At 39.6% G+C, this 16,619-nt stretch overlaps 2 protein-coding genes across 4 annotated transcripts; one reads left to right on the top strand and one right to left on the bottom strand.

The window, feature by feature from the left end:
- Positions 1-381: 381 nt before the first annotated feature.
- Positions 382-1,528, bottom strand: LOC130439189 (D(5)-like dopamine receptor). Its single transcript, XM_056771663.1, has one exon. It carries the CDS (start codon positions 1,511-1,513, stop codon positions 398-400), a length of 1,116 nt encoding a protein of 371 aa, XP_056627641.1. The 5' UTR covers positions 1,514-1,528; the 3' UTR covers positions 382-397.
- Positions 1,529-2,823: 1,295 nt separating this feature from the next.
- tbc1d12b (TBC1 domain family, member 12b) lies at positions 2,824-16,540 on the top strand. Of its 3 annotated transcripts, none has more exons than XM_056771376.1 (15): positions 2,824-3,132; positions 3,545-4,427; positions 4,708-4,819; positions 8,084-8,140; positions 8,827-8,948; positions 11,297-11,379; positions 11,897-12,014; positions 12,094-12,200; positions 12,376-12,456; positions 12,593-12,687; positions 12,807-12,878; positions 14,594-14,722; positions 14,820-14,929; positions 15,049-15,307; positions 15,485-16,540. In XM_056771376.1, the coding sequence occupies exons 1-15, from the start codon at positions 3,129-3,131 to the stop codon at positions 15,509-15,511; spliced, it is 2,259 nt and encodes a 752-aa protein (XP_056627354.1). In that variant the 5' UTR covers positions 2,824-3,128; the 3' UTR covers positions 15,512-16,540. The 3 variants fall into 3 exon arrangements, with proteins under 3 accessions (XP_056627354.1, XP_056627353.1, XP_056627355.1); XM_056771375.1 differs by having other exon boundaries at positions 4,705-4,819; XM_056771377.1 differs by lacking the exon at positions 8,084-8,140.
- Positions 16,541-16,619: the final 79 nt, after the last annotated feature.

Raw genomic sequence — 16,619 nt, 5'->3', positions numbered from 1 at the left:
CTTGCTTCATGATTGTATTTATAGAAATTGTGTGCACTTCTGATTTTACAAAATCTGATGCTATTTACATTTAGGCATTTGGCAGACGCTTTTATCCAAAGCGACTTACATTGTTTTATCCTATACATTTTACATAGGTATTTGCAATACCCTGGGATCGAACCCACAACCTTCTCTTACCAATGAGCTACAGGAAAGCTGTTTACATGGAAACCCATAACGTAAAACGCGTATCAATATACAAGTCACTATAAATAAAATGACACCCATCAGAAACCTCATGGAACCTTTCAGGAACCTTAAGAGTGTGGATTTATAAAATTGACACTTTGTGGGAATGAAGACATCATAGGCTACTTTTTACGGAGTTATAAATCTTTACAGTTTTGTCTTCATGCTACTCCTCAATTTGACCCGGAATCCCACAGCAGTTGCTCGGTCCTGTGGATGTGAAGGGCATCATGTCCAAAGTAATCTCCAGCTCACCTTCATGCGGCTCGGTGCCGGGCAGCGGCACGTTTCTCTGGATACAAGACGAACCAGAAGCGAGCGAAATCCTATCGAAAGGCGCGAGTACCAGAACGGGTGCCACAGGTGCCAAAGCTAAGGGCTGAGGATCGGATGCGTCCTGCGATTCCTTCTGGGGAAGAGTGGTTTTGTGATGGGTTGCGTGATGGTAGGACACCAGCTCGTTACTGAAATGCACAGCCTCCACCGCAGAAGACGCGCAAAGTCTGTTGCAGCCCAGAATAGTGGTGAACGCTTTCCTGAAATCCGCGTTAAACGCGTAGATCACCGGGTTGAGGGCCGAATTGGCCCATCCGAACCACACAAAGATGCTGAAGGTTGTGCTGCTGACGCACCGAGAGTTTCCGAGCGCGTCCAGGTTACAGAACGGAACGATGCAGTTCAGGATGAAGAACGGCAGCCAACAAAACACAAACACTCCCATTATGACGGACAGGGTTTTTAACACCTTAGTCTCTTTCTTGAATGTACTTTTAAGTGACTGTTGGCTCGAGCATTCGCGGTGACTTTGAGTGTGTCCGGCTGCCCTCTCCAAGGTGGAGATCCTTCGGATCTGCGTTTGTGCAATCCTGTAGATGCGCGTGTATGTTCCGATCATAATGATGACTGGAGCGTAAAAGCTTACGAGTGAAGATACAATTGCATAAGTCCTGTTCAAAGTCGCACTGCAGTCCTCCGACTGGATGCCATGGTTTATCGGTGAGATATCTACGCGCTCAGCCTTGTGCCAGTTGAGTCTGACAGGGACGAAGGAAATCAGGATGGAGAGGGTCCACGCCATGCCGATCATGACAAACGCCACCCGCTGGGTCATTTTACGCTCGTAACGGAAAGGGCTCGAGATAGCCCAGTATCTATCCAAACTTATGATGCACAAATTCAGAATAGATGCCGTCGAACACATTATATCAAAGGCTATCCAAGTGTCGCAAAAGCTCCAGAAGAGCCAGCAACCGGCCACCTCGGATACGGCCTTCCACGGCATGACCAGAACTGCCACGAAGAGATCCGACACTGCCAAAGATATGACGAAAAAATTAGTCACTTTGGATCTCAGATGTCTGAATTTGATGACGGCGACGCACACGAGAGTGTTCCCCAGCAGCGTGGAAACAATGAGAGCGCAGAGCGCGCAGCCGGTCAGTGCGCGGACACCCGCGGTGGAGCTCTCTGGACCATCGCTGTACTTTCCTGCTGTTTCCATTTCTCTCGGCTCGAGTCAAATATGTCATTGTCTTCAATTGGTTTCTCATGTTACCTGCTCTTCTGCTTCTCTGTTTGCGCTGCTTTCCAACTCGTTTCTTCCCCCTAAAAAGTGCAATCGTGTTTCTGTTGAATTGAGCATCAGTTGCAGGACTGGAGGTGATCGGCTCTCTGAAATCATTGTTGGATCTGTAATGCAGTGCCACAGAAAGACGAGAGATAAGACACGACATAGAGGAGTCACATAGCAGCTCCACCTGAAGGTGGCAACTTTTGTGACACAGGTGTGTTAAAACTTAGGAACTACGTCTGCTGTCTGTCTGACTGTTTGCAACTTATCAGAAATTGTCTTCAAAATAGGGGTAGAACTACAATTATCGGTAAGAAATATAACTCAAGACCCGTCATTATTAAAAAAAATATTTTTTATTATTGACCTGAGGTAACCATTATCAAATCAAATGTATTTATAAATGTATTTATAAAGCACAATACAAACAACAGTAGTCGACCACTGTGCTGTACAACATTTACTAAAAAGACAATAATAAAATGATTATGTTCTTAAAATATTAATGAGTAACTGTTCTTAAATGACTGACTGTTATTTACTTCTACTGTATTTAAGTTAGTTTGATTTATGATGAGGTGTTTCTGTTGAATAAAGTGTGCATTTTATTATTTATTAATTGGATAAACAAATAATTACGGAAACGATAATTGACAGCAAAGCTTTACTGGCGTCAGCATTTGCTAAAAGGTTCTAAAAAAAGTAAAAAGTAAAGGAAAACAAGTAAAAATCCTAAAAAATGCTTTCCTTTTTTTGATTATTTAATTTATTTTTATTTTAATTCCATATTTTGAGCGCAACTTTTCTCTTTATAGCATTTAAATTGAGAGCCAATATAGAAAATGCTGAGAACGATAAAAATAAGAACGATAAACACACTGAAGGAGAAAATAAAAATAAAAATCGAAAACAGTGGTAATAAATGTACCAAATGTACACAAAATGATCTATTTTCAATGCGGCGCATGTACAGTGTGCGCATGACATATGTGTCCAGCAGACGGCGCGCAGAGTCTGCTGCAGCGCATTGCGTCATCGCGTGACGTATCTGGATTGTCAAAATGGCGTCAGGTCACGGTGAGGAGATCATCTACCGGTCCCGGTCCGGGCAGCGCTCGTGTTTTAAATCATAAGGTTTATCTAGTGAATATGCTGAAGGACAGTTCGAGTAGATGTTCTGCTGAAAAAAGATCGGAGGACATGTAAATTAGAGGATAGTTATGAAGACAATGATGTATCTGAACATATGACATCCAACCGGGACAACATCGCACCTCTCTGGAAGGCTTTATAGTAGAGATCTTTATCACGAATTGTGTTGAAGTCGATGGGTATGTAAAGTCGCTTATAACATTGTTGTCCCAAATCTTAGCGAGCTGCCTGCCTAGACAGCATCACATGTCATTACATTCAGAGTTTGAGAACGTTATAGTTCACAATCCTAACAACAAACTGGGATTATTACAGTAAAAGTATATTTCCTGTGTTTCGGGGTTATTTGTTAGCAGTCATATTAACACAAAACGGTTACTGTAATGTTTATATTTGTTATTCGTAACAAGTAACGATATATCAGCTCACTGTTCGATACAAAACACGATACTGGTTTCTCGATTGGATTCAACGTCATTGTTTTAATATTAATTATAAATTGCTTCCTAAATTGAATGCGTAAAAACTCTTATAAAAGGTTAAAGTGCATACAAATAAAAACGTCTGCCAATGTTTTATAATGTACTGTAGGTTATCCATCCACTGGTGTCCAGAAGAGCCGCATCATCTCCGTAGATATTCCTCTGAATCTGATGGTGGAGTCATCTTCCTCTGGAAGCCGGGGTGCTGAGGATAGCAGACCACCTTCCCACATCGCTTATGTCACAGACCGACGGGAGTCTATAATGCAGGACATGATCTCCCACACCGGGACGTCGCCGAGAGGGGAAAGTCAATCACACACCAGGCGGGACACTGATCTCCTGTGCTCTGCTGTCGGAAGTCAGTCATGTTCCACACCACATGGCACACAGTTGCCGAACGGAAATGCTGAGTGTGAAATTTCAAAATCGTCTCACCTCGGAGGAAGTTATTTAAAAGGCGAAGCGTCTTCCGATTCTTTACATGGTGCTTTGAACGTTGACGGCGTTCTCGGGGTTGACTCCTGTCCCTCCGTTCCTCTAACCAGCCAGTCAAATTCTGAAGTAACAGAACCACCTCAAGACGGCGGTGAGATCAGATCTATCGGGCCAGGACATAAATCTAACCCCCAGAATTCAGTTTCCGAGCCAGCTCACGGCGATGAGGACGCCAGCAGTTCTCCTGACGCAGAGCCATACAGAAAGTCATCAGGCAGTCCGTCAGCTGCTGTGACGCGCTCTCTCAGGACATTTTCCTCTAGCTCTTTCCATGACAATGAATCCACGTCCTTGAGTCCGGATGATGGCGACATCTTTCTCACCTCAGATAGACCGGATGGTTCAAAGTTCATGGATGTGAGTCTGGTCTCCAGGAACACGTATGAAATCAGTCGGCGTCAGAGCGCCCCGGACAACATCCCCACCACATTGAGCGTCGCTGCGTCCGGTCTCACTCTTAGCGAGAAGCATGGCATTTCTGAGATGTTTAGCAGGTATCGTCACACACAATTATGTCTATTATTCTGTCTTGTTTCTAAGATTTGTAGGAAAAGACAAACCACATCCTGTATCTAATAAATAAAAAAATGGTTTCCTGTTCCTCGTTCTCAAAGATTCAAAAATAATTTAGGTTTCTTGTTTTATCAGTTCTGTACATATCATGTTTAGCTTGTTCAAGAGGAATGCTGTGACTTATCTGTGATGTCATCGGTGGGGTCGAAAAGGGAACGTATGTGGTGTTTAACACTTGTTGTGTGATCGTGTCTTCAGCAGAAATTTGTTCTCCAGAAAGCAGAGAGAGACCCCCAGTGCACCGGGCTGGAAGCTGTTTGGAAAAGTCCCTCTGAGGGAGAGCCCCCCCAAAGACTCCAGAACCATTCGGCAGGTGTGTACACAACCCATTCACAGAGTGATGCTTCTGTTCAGTCAACAGTAGATTGTTTATTTCCTGTGTAGTCTGTTTTACATTTTAAAACAAAAAAATTTAAAAGCGTTTGATCAGAGCTGATGTTATAAATGTCTATTAATCTTACACCAAAATGTACCAACTGTCTTTCTGTTTCGCTGTTGTCATGAGGCTGTGCAGACCGGGACGAATTGACCAATAAGATCATCCTCTGAATGGGACTTGTCATTCAGGGAGGGGGGCCGCAAGATATTAGGAGCTTTCAGACCGCAGGAACGTTTTAGTAGTTCCTAATAATATTGGTGGAAATTCCGCCTTTTTGGTGTGTTGTTGGCACTGTATAGAAACTAGGAATAATTAAAGTTATAGAAACACCTTTTGGACTTTGGCTGATCGCATGACACAGAACAGTGTTTTAAAGTGTTGCAAGACCTAAATGTATAGGAATGTAATGATTCATCGTGAGCCGAATGAAAATCGATTGTAATATGTGTGACGATTTAAGTCGGTTGCGATGTTATATGAATCGCAGCACATGTTTTCAACAGCAGGGTCCGCTGTGTTTACTGCAAACTTGGAAAATGTGGATATGCTGATATTTCTTACATTTTTATAAAATCCAAGAAAAGCACAGACTTTTAGTTTATTTTAAAGAGATTTTTGTATTATACATTTTTTATTTGATTTGATTTTTTTTCAAAGAAATGTGCAGTATTTCAGAAATAGACGGCCAGTAACTGGTATCAGTCGATAAAAGCAAGGCGATTAAATTCAGAGCGATTTTTTTTTTTTCATTTGTCATGATATATTGCAGCGTTTATTGTAAATAGCTTACCAATGTGGGTCATTCTATTTTTTTATTTATTTGCCCTCATCATTTTCAGTCAAAATCTGAAAATGGACATCCTTCCTCTAGTGACTATCCCTCTTAGACCCCCAGGGACCCTGTCCTCACTAATCTGTTTTTGTTTGAAAAAAATATTTTCTCTCCTTGTTTTGTCCTTTCGTCCACACTGAAACGGCATTTTTGTCAACGAAAACGGAGCTTTTTGACAACGCACTCGAAAGGGGATATATTTGAAAACGCTGTTTTCGCATTGTAGTGTGGATGAGGAAAACGGAAGGTTTGAAAAGTGTTTTTCGTCATGTGACGCAGTTGTGTCTGCTCTGCTCTCCTGTTTGATAGCATTAATGTCGGAGACGGAATTTTTTCCTTTCTCTCAGTTATTGTTTTGCTGCGAAGCGTGAGTTAAGTTTCACTTGCAGCTTTATTGTCTTGTGTTATCCGTATTATCATCTCTAAGTAACCTCATTGTCTTATCAGTTATTTTTAAAAACTGGATCTTTGCTCCACATTGCCGCGACATAATAAGGCAGAAAGTAAATAAACGTTTGACAGAATGACACATGCTGACGTGTTTTAGGACTTACTCATGCGTAATACATGGATGTAAGTGTTTTCAGACTTTCAGAGAGATCTTTTCACCTGCCTTTTTGTTTATTTAATTGCAATTTTTCATATTCCATCTCTGTTATCACATAATCAATGACAGAAAAACCCAACCTCTATCACTGCGTCCATCAGTTGTTTGTTTTTTTAATGCCGTGCTGTCTGCTGGTTTACGTCACATCAGAGGTCCTAATGCCGGTGTGAATGCAACCAGGAAAATACATGTACTGAGATAAATTTGAGTTCTGGTAAGACAGCCCTTGTTCCTCATTCCTATTTATATTTTCTTGAACTATCTGGTGTGAAAGTGGCGGTTGCTGCTGTTTGATGTCAGTGTCATTCATGCTTGTCTAACCAGGACACACTTCTTCAAACATCTCCCCAGACGTCTTTTATACCAGTTTCACTTTTTTAGTTATAACGTATATCTCTGTTGTCTAGATTTTGTGTACATGGTGAGTGGGGTTTTGCTGGTTTGGTGTTTAAATACGCCTATTTTGAAGTGTATGGCCACCTGGCGCAAATGCTTCTCTTGACTAAACACGTTTTGATCTAAAGGTGTTTGATGGTTAAGTGTATGAAATTACTTTTGAAGACAAAATATAATTGTGTAAACACCACATTCTTTTATTAGAAAACTAGATTTTTAGTCAACCTTACTCTCACGGTTATATTTGTTTTTATGTCTTTTTTTAACATAAAAAATAAGTTACCTGCACTTTTGCGTGATGGTGTGTTTGAGTCTAAGAAGTTTGTTCAGAGGTTACGGGTGTACAAATGTGGATTTCCGCTGTGAGCTTGAGCCCGGCCTCATGTTATCTCTGCTCTGCTTATCTCGCTCACACACACACGTTTAGTTTTAGACTCATGATTTTCTTCTGTTAAACTTCACACAAATAAGAAGGATCTAGTCTGGAATAGACGGTTTCATCGGACTCGCGCTTCTGGGCTACAGTGAACTTCTGGTCCGTGTTTTGCTAGTGTCTAATTTATGTTAATATTAATTAATATTGGTGTTTTATTGTATAATAATTGTATTACTAAACAATTTGTTAAAAGGGTCCTGTTGTTTTGTCGCATTTAAAGAAACCGTACGGTACATTGACATCTAGCGGTTGAGCTTGCTATCGCAGTCTAAATTCTAAATATTGGAGAGACCAGATTAGCCAAGTAACGATTCTTCTCGGTTTATTTTGCCATTTATCAGAAATTATCTACAGGCGCTAATTGTTTGTGAATGTGTACCGAAAGTTAAGGTTAGTCAACGAACTAGCGCTAGCGCTGTAACGTTTTGTTTATATTGTTGCTTTGAAACTGTCTATAAAGTCTTAGCAGTTGAAAGAAACGTACAAGTGTACGAGTCGTTTGTGTTATGCTGTTTTCACACCAAACGCAAACAATCGCGTTCTACACACTTTATTACTTGCAGGAAAAGTTTGTTGCTTTTGCGTGAGTGCCGCGAAAAAACATCACGTTATGGGTAGTGTCTTCATGCGTCCGCACCCGTCAAACAGTATGCGACGATGAGCTCTTCGTGTGAAATTCTCGCTCGAGTTGAAAATTTCCAACTTGCGCTGCAGACGCGCATTCACAGCCAACGTGCTGCCCAATTCGCTTCATTCGCATCGCCTGCCGCAAGTTCACGTCTATTTGCGTCTTTGATTGATGTTGTATGTAATTAACTTTATTCGTGTTTGGTGTGAACCCAGCATTAGCGTGTCTTAAGGGAGAGAGTCTGACGAGATCAACACATGCTGTTCTGTTCGTATATTTGTCTGTTTTCCTCTCTTCAGGACAGTAATCCAGGCAATCTCACATCTGTATCTACACCTGATCTCTTAACTTCAGCGGTATGCCTTCACGTTTCTAAACAAACCCTTTCAGTCATCCTCACATGTTCTGTGCTCGGAACGATTTCACCTCCCATTGGTCATTTCGTGAACTCACATCACGTGACATCCCTGCTCAACCAATCACCATACTGCTACACATGCTGTTTTAGTCAAAGGAAGCCAGAAGGGAATCTTAGCTATTTGTAATCATTTATCCACCATTGTGAATAAACTAAACCTGTACGACTTACGACAGACCTATACGCCTTTTAAAGCTGTATTGGAACCGTAATGCCTGCCGTCTTTGTTCTCTGGTTTCACTGGGACCAGAACTGACCTCCTGATGTCCTGTAATCTCTCTGACCGTGTTTGTAAATCTGGATATGTAAACATGCAGCTTTGATATGGAGCAGATTGACTCTCTTGCTTTCCTCCAACTGGTTTCTTTCTTTCACCCATATTTCCTGGGAATAAAGCCTCTTTCACAGTGTATTCATTGAAGCTTCTACAGACGGATGTGGAAGACAATTAGCATGAATGGGTTAAAGCTCATGATGTATCTACATGGCTGTTACACATCACACTCAGTGACCCGTGTGTTCCATGATCCTCTGTCTTCATGTGCCTGCATGTCATCATGCGTCGCTCTCACTAACTTGCGATTCTGTAAAAGGCACATTTAGTAAAACTTTGCTTTCTCACAGGAGTATAATGCCAAGGTGACCAAATCCAGCCCGAGTCCCTCCCTTTCTTCTCAGAGTCAACGTAAGAACATGGAGTTTGAGCCGATGTCCACCACCGCTCTCATACTAGAAGACCGCCCAGCGTGAGTCCAACATTAAACTTGTGATGATAAATCAAAGCTAGTCATATAATTAAACTGAGAATTTCATTGAACATACAGTATATGAATCAACACTTGATAATATCTGTGATTTTATTACAATACTGTCATGTTCTCTTTTACTTATTTCTGTCATTTTTATCTGTTTGTGTCGACATTGAATGATTATTTGTTTAATTAATTAATTGTTATCTCAACTGGTAGTTGGTATCAACTGATGGGATTTGTTAAAGGCGGGGTGTCTGATTTCCGAATTACGCTGTTTAGACAAACTCGGGCCGAGTACTAAAACAACCTTGTTGCCAATAAACAGTAACGTTCACAGAGCACAGGACATTAGTCAAGCCGAGCGCTGAGGAAAGAGAAAGATGGGGTGAGTCTGTTTTGGTGATTTGAACACCAACAACGTCAATGAGAAATCAGACACCCCGCCTTTAAAATTTACCAACAGATTTCCTCATTAGGCTTTAAAAACCAAGTCTGACATGTTTAAAAGTATGGCTGTCAACGTTAACGCATGCGTGTAATTAATGTTCAGATTAATGCGTTAAAATATTTAAGGCAGCATCCGTTTATATTGTCATCCTTTGTCTAGCGTTACATTATATAATCACCCTCTTATTCATTAAAGGCCTTTAAACCTTTTAACAAATTTCTGTATATTTCCTACCTATTAGACATGATAGCTATCAATTATACTGTACTTCAGTGACGAACAGCTATAATTAATGTTGAAATAAAGAAGAAATATTCAATTTAACCGAGACACCAGTTGCAGTACTAATATCAGAATGTTGCCCTTAATTCATAAAATGATGTTGTTAAAGAAATCTGTTGTTTTTACATTAATTTGGAGATTAGATGTGAATTAATTAGAACGTCAACGTATATTTAAAATCATTAAAGTTATGTGCAATTAATCGTGATTAATCACAGAAAAAAGTTGTGATTAATCAGATTATTTTTTAATCGATTGACAGCACTACTTAAAAGCATTAATTTCTCAACTTTATCACGTTTCAAACATTAAAAAAGTTTTGTTACCGTAACAGTCTAAAAATGGTAATACCATAGAATACCAATATCCTCATGCAATTGGCATGATGGAGTGCTGGGCTCGAAATTGAGACCATATTAGTTGTGCTCCCTAAATTTAACATGTGCGACCTCAAAATATATTTGGGAGCATTTGTGTAGGTGCACATTTTGTTGTGGAGCGATCTGTTTTCATCATTGTACAGAACACGTGCGTGCTGTGAGCTACAGTGACCGGCCCTCCACTCATAGACAACGTTCCCTATGTAAACATGTGTAGACGGACGGACTGGTTCCAACGTTCGCGTGCGTCTCTCGCGTCTGCAAGTGCATAAAGCCTGTAAGGGGAAGATCACCTTCAAAATGAAAATTCTTCAGTCATCAATCACCTCCCAGTCATTTCGAACCTTTGTGAGTTTCTTTCTTCTGCAGAACACAAAAAATATATTTTGAAAGATGTTGGTAACAGATCACCATTCACTTCTATTTTAACCAATGCAAGTAAAAACATTCTTCAAAATATCTTCTTTTGTGTTCTGCGCAGCGTGCAGCTGAACATTGGCTGACTGTACTACAAGTATAGTAATTGAAAGTTGGCATTAATTTATTTTGAAAACATTCACAGCCAAACCTCTTCAAAAGTTTGTGACAAAACATTTTGTAGTGTTAACATATTGTTTATTACTGCTTAATATAATTCATTAAAATAGTGTTTAAATGTTAAAGTTTAATGTGCTTCATAGAGTACAAGTTGATTTTATAATGTCTAAAAAAAATTTTAAGGTGAACAAAAGACAACTTAATCTAAATTAATCTGTTTAAATTACAACATATCATGCCTTTAGACATAGCTGGACATGTTATGTTAATGAGATTTTCAGATTAAAAATAAATATCTACAAAGATAATTAATTGCACTGATAAAATCATTTGTTGCGCAAGGTAGAGAACACAATTATGTTTATTATTATTATTTTCGTTGGTTTGGTCAGAATGACCCACGTCTTCTTACAGTCCTCTTGTGAGGTTCATCGTATCTACTGACCTGCGTTCCAGATCTCCCAGCAAACCTTCACAGGCTCATCTTACATGAACAAAGGGCTATAAATAAGACTTAGAACAGACTGTATCGTATTTCGCCACGCAAGTGTCTTCAAGTCTCCAAATCCTTATTAAGAATAAATGACCGGTGAAATGTGAGATCATCAGTTGAACCATAACCCAGTGATTCCAGAATCTTCATTACAAGTTTATTTGTGCACACAATAAGAATGAAGTTCACTTGTCTTCCTCAGAAATCTTCCTGCTAAATCAGAGGAGGAGGCACAGCGCCACCGTCAGGAGTATGATGAAATGGTGGCCGAGATGAAAAAGAGAGGTACACTACTAAAACGTATTAATCATCCACGTAGTGGTAGATTTGAATTCATAATGAGGATCAATGTTCCTTGATGTAGTTGGGAAGTCTTTGTGCTGGGTTCACACCAAAATGAGAACAATCGCGTCTCATGCTCTTTATTACTTGCTGTAAAATCTCGTTATTTTCTCGTGAGTGATGCGATCTGACAAATATTTTCAACCTTCTTGGAAGACAAGATTGACATGTGTTCGCGGCAATCACGCCGCTGATTTGCATGATGCTGGTTCGCTCGGCCCACCGCGAGCTCTTGTCTAAAAGTGTCTTTACATGGAATTTGTATGTAATTTACTCGCGCAATTGCTTATTTCGCCTTAAGTGTGAACCCCCTATCATTCGCATTGCCTGCTGCGAGTTGTCGTCTATAAGCGTCTTTGCTTTGAATTTGTATGTATTTTACTTGTGCAAATGGCTTAATTTGCGTTTGGTGTGAACCCAGCATTAGCCCTGTTGTGTGACATCACATGTCTGTTGACAGAACTGAAGGACGCTCAGAAGAAGAAGAAACAGATGAAGGAGAGGTTTAAACAGGAGGACAGCATCGCCAACGCTATGCTGGTGTGGAACAATGACATCCTTCCCAACTGGGAGAACATGTGAGATAAATGCACCTGATGTTAATGTGCTGCACATCTCTACATTGTCACATATTAACGGCTCTATGTTGAACTTCAGGCGCGGGACGAGGCGTGTGCGAGATCTCTGGTGGCAGGGTCTGCCACCCAATGTGAGGGGTAAAGTGTGGAGTCTGGCCATCGGGAATGAACTCAACATCACCTCAGGTATTTAATGTGTCAGTGAAGAGATTAACTGAACTTTTTTTTACCTTTCGACTGCATTACTTTGATAAACTGCTCCGGGCCATTCAGGTGCGCCTCAGGCTTTCTTCATAATAAATAGATTGTATATAAATCATTTGTTTTGTAAGCTGTTGCCTGAGACAAATGTATTTCTCAGATCTTTACGACATCTTCCTCTCGCGAGCCAGGGAGCGCTGGAGGAGCATCAGGGAGACGGGCTGTGAGCTGGAATTAGACGGTTTGTCTTTCTCGTATATAAGTATGTTTGAGATCAGAGGTTAACCATACCAAGATACCTAAATATCCTAATGTTTCACTGAATTAGTGTTGTGTCTGTATCTTGGTGTGTGAGGTTAATTGTGTTGTGACAGTAGACTCTGGGGCGTCAGTAGCTGACCGTGAGTCCAGTCTGGATGTGATTAAACTGGACATCTCTCGCACGTTTCCATCTCTCTTCATCTTCCAGAAGGTAAAGCTCTTGTTCTTCCACCTATAGCTGTAAAATTGTTCCAGCTTTCCAGCGTCCTCACTGCAGGATCTAGAACAGATTGATGTGGATGATGCTGATGTGTTTGTGTTGTTTGTTAGGGTGGGCCGTATCATGATCTTCTGCACAGTGTGCTGGGCGCTTACACCTGCTACAGACCTGACGTGGGATATGTGAGTCGATTCATCATCTACTCGCATCTATAATGTACTGCACACACACCATGAGAATATTGAGAGATTTTAAAGGGCTCATATGACATGGCTAAAACGAATATTATGGTTTGTAGGGAAATGTAACGCCTCTGACCATATTTGGAACATCAGGTTCCTCTTCAATTGTACTGACAGGTATGCCTAGCTTACTTGCGTATACATTTGGGACGTCTTAGTCAAATCATACAAGGAACTGAGGTAGATTTGTGTGGGTGTGGTTACACGAGACGTTTCAGGCACGTCTGGGTGAGCATTTGCTTTTAGATAGACCACATCTTTTGTTCACACACTTTTATTTGTGCAATTTTACGTGTCTAATACATGCATGGGCAACTTGCAATACACCAAAGACACAGAAAAACACGTTTTTGTGCCATATGAACACTTTAAAATAATCACAGGTCCACTTCATTGACCCAACATTTTAAACTGTTTACAAGATTATACTCTGCAAAAAGAAAATAAAGCAAATTGGGTCATTCTCATGAAACTACTTAAACATCATGGCTTTTAATTATAAAGCATAATTCCACAACACAAATAATCATAATAAACCTAATTGTCTTTTCTACCTAACACAAACCATAATTTTAACATACATTTAGTCATTTAGCAGACACTTTTATCCAAAGCGACTTATAAGTTGAGTAAACAATGGAAGCAATTGAGTCAAACATTAGGACAACAAAAAGCATAAGAGCAATAAAAACATGTCTCACAAAGCCTACTACAGTGTACAGAGCCAAGTTTAGTTTATCTAAGCATGCTCTTTTTTTATTTTTTTTTATTAGATATTGTAGAAAAGATATACGAATGAGTTGTTTGTTTATATTATTGCTTTTACTGCTGAAATTCTCATTACTGCAAAACATCCTGATTTGTGAGTTCATTATATGGTGTAAAATTAAAACATTCATAAATGAACAATGTATGTTCTACTAGGGGTTCTCAAACGAAAAGGAAACATTGACAAAATATTAATGTACAGTAAGAATGAAGAAATAGTGGAAAAATAAGTGTCCATGACTGATATACTTATCCTCCGTGTCATTTTTGAAGAACTGTTTCCAAACATACAAAGATATTTTCTTTTATTTTGTTAAGTTAGTTTTTTGTGCCTGTACCTTTCAAACAGGTTAACAGATTACTCATGTTTTTCTAGTTTAAAACGTAATGTACACTACTTGTTCCATTCTCAATACCGCTTTACACATTTAAAAAAATTACATGTCAATATTTATATTTCATCAATATCTTATGGATGCTATTGTATCGGTAATAATAATTTTTAATGCTTTTTTTGTCAAAAGAAAAGTTAAATTGTGTTAAACTGTCAGTAAACGTTTTTCAATGGACTGAAGCATGTCATGCCTTGTTGTCAATAAATAAACAAAAAGTACATTTGTTGATGCGAGGGGTTTAAGAAATCATATTTGAAACCAAGATTTTGTGAGAATCGCCACTTGAGTTCTTTTGTTTCTTAAGGATCTCCTATGTGAGGAATTCTCTTTACCAGCATAAGAAAAGGAGTTTCATTTCACTTAAATGCCATTTGTGTGTGATTCACCCTCACATTTGTTTTTAAATCCACACGGGGCAGCTGGACGTGTGCATGTTACCCAGCATAAAGAAACAGTGGTCAGGTGATAACATCAGCTTTATTTTGACTGCAGGTTCAGGGAATGTCCTTCATAGCCGCAGTGCTGATTCTAAACCTGGAGGAAGCTGACGCTTTTATCGCCTTCGCCAATCTCCTGAATAAACCCTGTCAGATGGCTTTCTTCAGAGTGGACCATGAGCTGGTACATCCCTTCATCACACATCAAACACACATTACTCACCGTATTGTGAGTGATGGTCAGATGCTCTAAGGTCTTTAATAATGTGTCTTGTGCTTAGATGCTGAAGTACTTTGGGGCATTTGAAGTGTTCTTCGAAGAAAACCTGCCCCGACTCTTTAATCATTTCAAGAGTTACAACCTCACACCCGACCTTTATCTGATCGACTGGTGAGTCCACGAACATTCAAACAAATGACACGTTACATGCGGTATGTGTATCTACTGTATATATCGTCATTTGTTGAGGACTAACCTGTCATGCTCCATTGATGTTTGTGTCTGCACAGGATCTTCACGCTCTACAGTAAGTCTCTGCCGTTGGACGTGGCGTGTCGGGTTTGGGACGTGTTTTGCAGAGACGGTGAAGAGTTTTTGTTCCGGACGGGTCTGGGGATCCTGCGGCTGTATGAGGAGGTTCTGCTGCAGATGGACTTCATCCACATCGCTCAGTTTCTCAGCAGACTGCCGGAGGACACACATCCTGATCGCCTCTTCTCCTGTATCTCCAACACTCACATGCTCAGCAGTAACAGGAAGTGGACGCAGGTCAGTTCCTGTCTGAGTGCTTACCTGGTTGCCAGTGTGTGAAATATTACGAAATATTACGGGCACATTAAACCCTCTTTAAAAAAAATGTTGCACTTTCGATACATGATTTGTGTGGAGGTCAACCCTACTGTAACTCACTGAACGTTTGTTTCATCTGTTAATTCTTTTCATCAGGTGTTTAATATCCTCGTGAAGGATTAAGAAGCAGAGAAGACCTGCATTCTTGCAATGAAAATCTCCTGAAATCTCTCAGACGGAGTTTTAACAGCTTTAAAACGAATGAAATGAAGTACACCATGAAGAAGACATAACTAAAAATGGTCACTTTGTAACCGTTGCCAGTATTACACACTCATAATTTGATGATAAAACCTTTAATTGTAGAAAAAATTCCACCAGCTGAAGTCATGTACTGTATCAAATACCAGCGTCGGTTTCGTTTCCTGATTCTTTCTTATGGAGAGGAAATATATCGTATCAACAACTGATGCATTTGATCACTACAAACATTTTATATGTTGTTCGATCGTTTCATTTTGAGCCTGTTAATGCACTTGTGACTTTAATATTTGACTTGAACACTATGAATAAGTTGTAGAATAGCAGGATGTGTTGCTTTTTAAACCGTAATGAGGTGCAATAGAATTTGTAACAATAAGTCTGATGCAGTTATTATGGAGCGATGCAGAAATGTCTAGAAGGATTGAAGTATTCAATGACATCTCAGAGCTTCTTACCGAAGATTTTTTGGTTCAAATCAAATTTCTTCTTTTAAAACACTAATATGCAGGTTCATTTTAAAACTCAATCAAATGTCTTTATGTGCTTTGTTGTGAAACATGGATCCAGAGATTTGTGCACTTGTGGTACATTTGTCACTTAAATAACGTGTGTTTGTGTGTGTCTGCTATGATAATATGGCTTTTCTTTGTTTGTGATGTCTGTTGATTTTTCTCTAAGTTCTTTTCGACCAAATACTTTGATTCTCATTGTAGGTTTGAACTCCAGTGTGTTGTTATTGGGTAATATGTTAAATGTAAACATTTTGGGATTGAATGCTACATTGTGTGCGGAGGAATGATTTTAATATGTAAATTGTATCTATTCTCAATTATTTCTACACTCCGGGTTTTATTGTACAGTTTTCTTACTCAAGTGAAGGTTTGTAAATAACTGACATTATTGACACCATACATTTTAAATGTGTAAATAAATTTAAGACTGAAATTGTTTTTATTTGTTTTTTTTTAGAGAGTTTATCACTGTCCATATTGAATAATTATATTATAAAAACGTGTTCCTTCTTTGA

The sequence above is a fragment of the Triplophysa dalaica genome, chromosome 17, assembly GCF_015846415.1.
Source record: "Triplophysa dalaica isolate WHDGS20190420 chromosome 17, ASM1584641v1, whole genome shotgun sequence".
Lineage (NCBI taxonomy): Eukaryota > Metazoa > Chordata > Actinopteri > Cypriniformes > Nemacheilidae > Triplophysa > Triplophysa dalaica.
This window is presented reverse-complemented; position numbering and strand designations above follow the sequence as displayed.

Excerpts from the sequence above, each read along its gene's own strand:
- LOC130439189 (XM_056771663.1), bottom strand. The coding sequence starts at position 1,513 with ATGCCGTGGAAGGCCGTATCCGAGGTGGCCGGTTGCTGGCTCTTCTGG.
- tbc1d12b (XM_056771375.1), top strand. Across the intron at positions 12,457-12,592 it reads CTGTGAGCTGGAATTAGACG|ACTCTGGGGCGTCAGTAGCT; the intron begins GTTTGTCTTTCT and ends TTGTGACAGTAG. Across the intron at positions 12,688-12,806 it reads CTCTCTTCATCTTCCAGAAG|GGTGGGCCGTATCATGATCT; the intron begins GTAAAGCTCTTG and ends GTTGTTTGTTAG.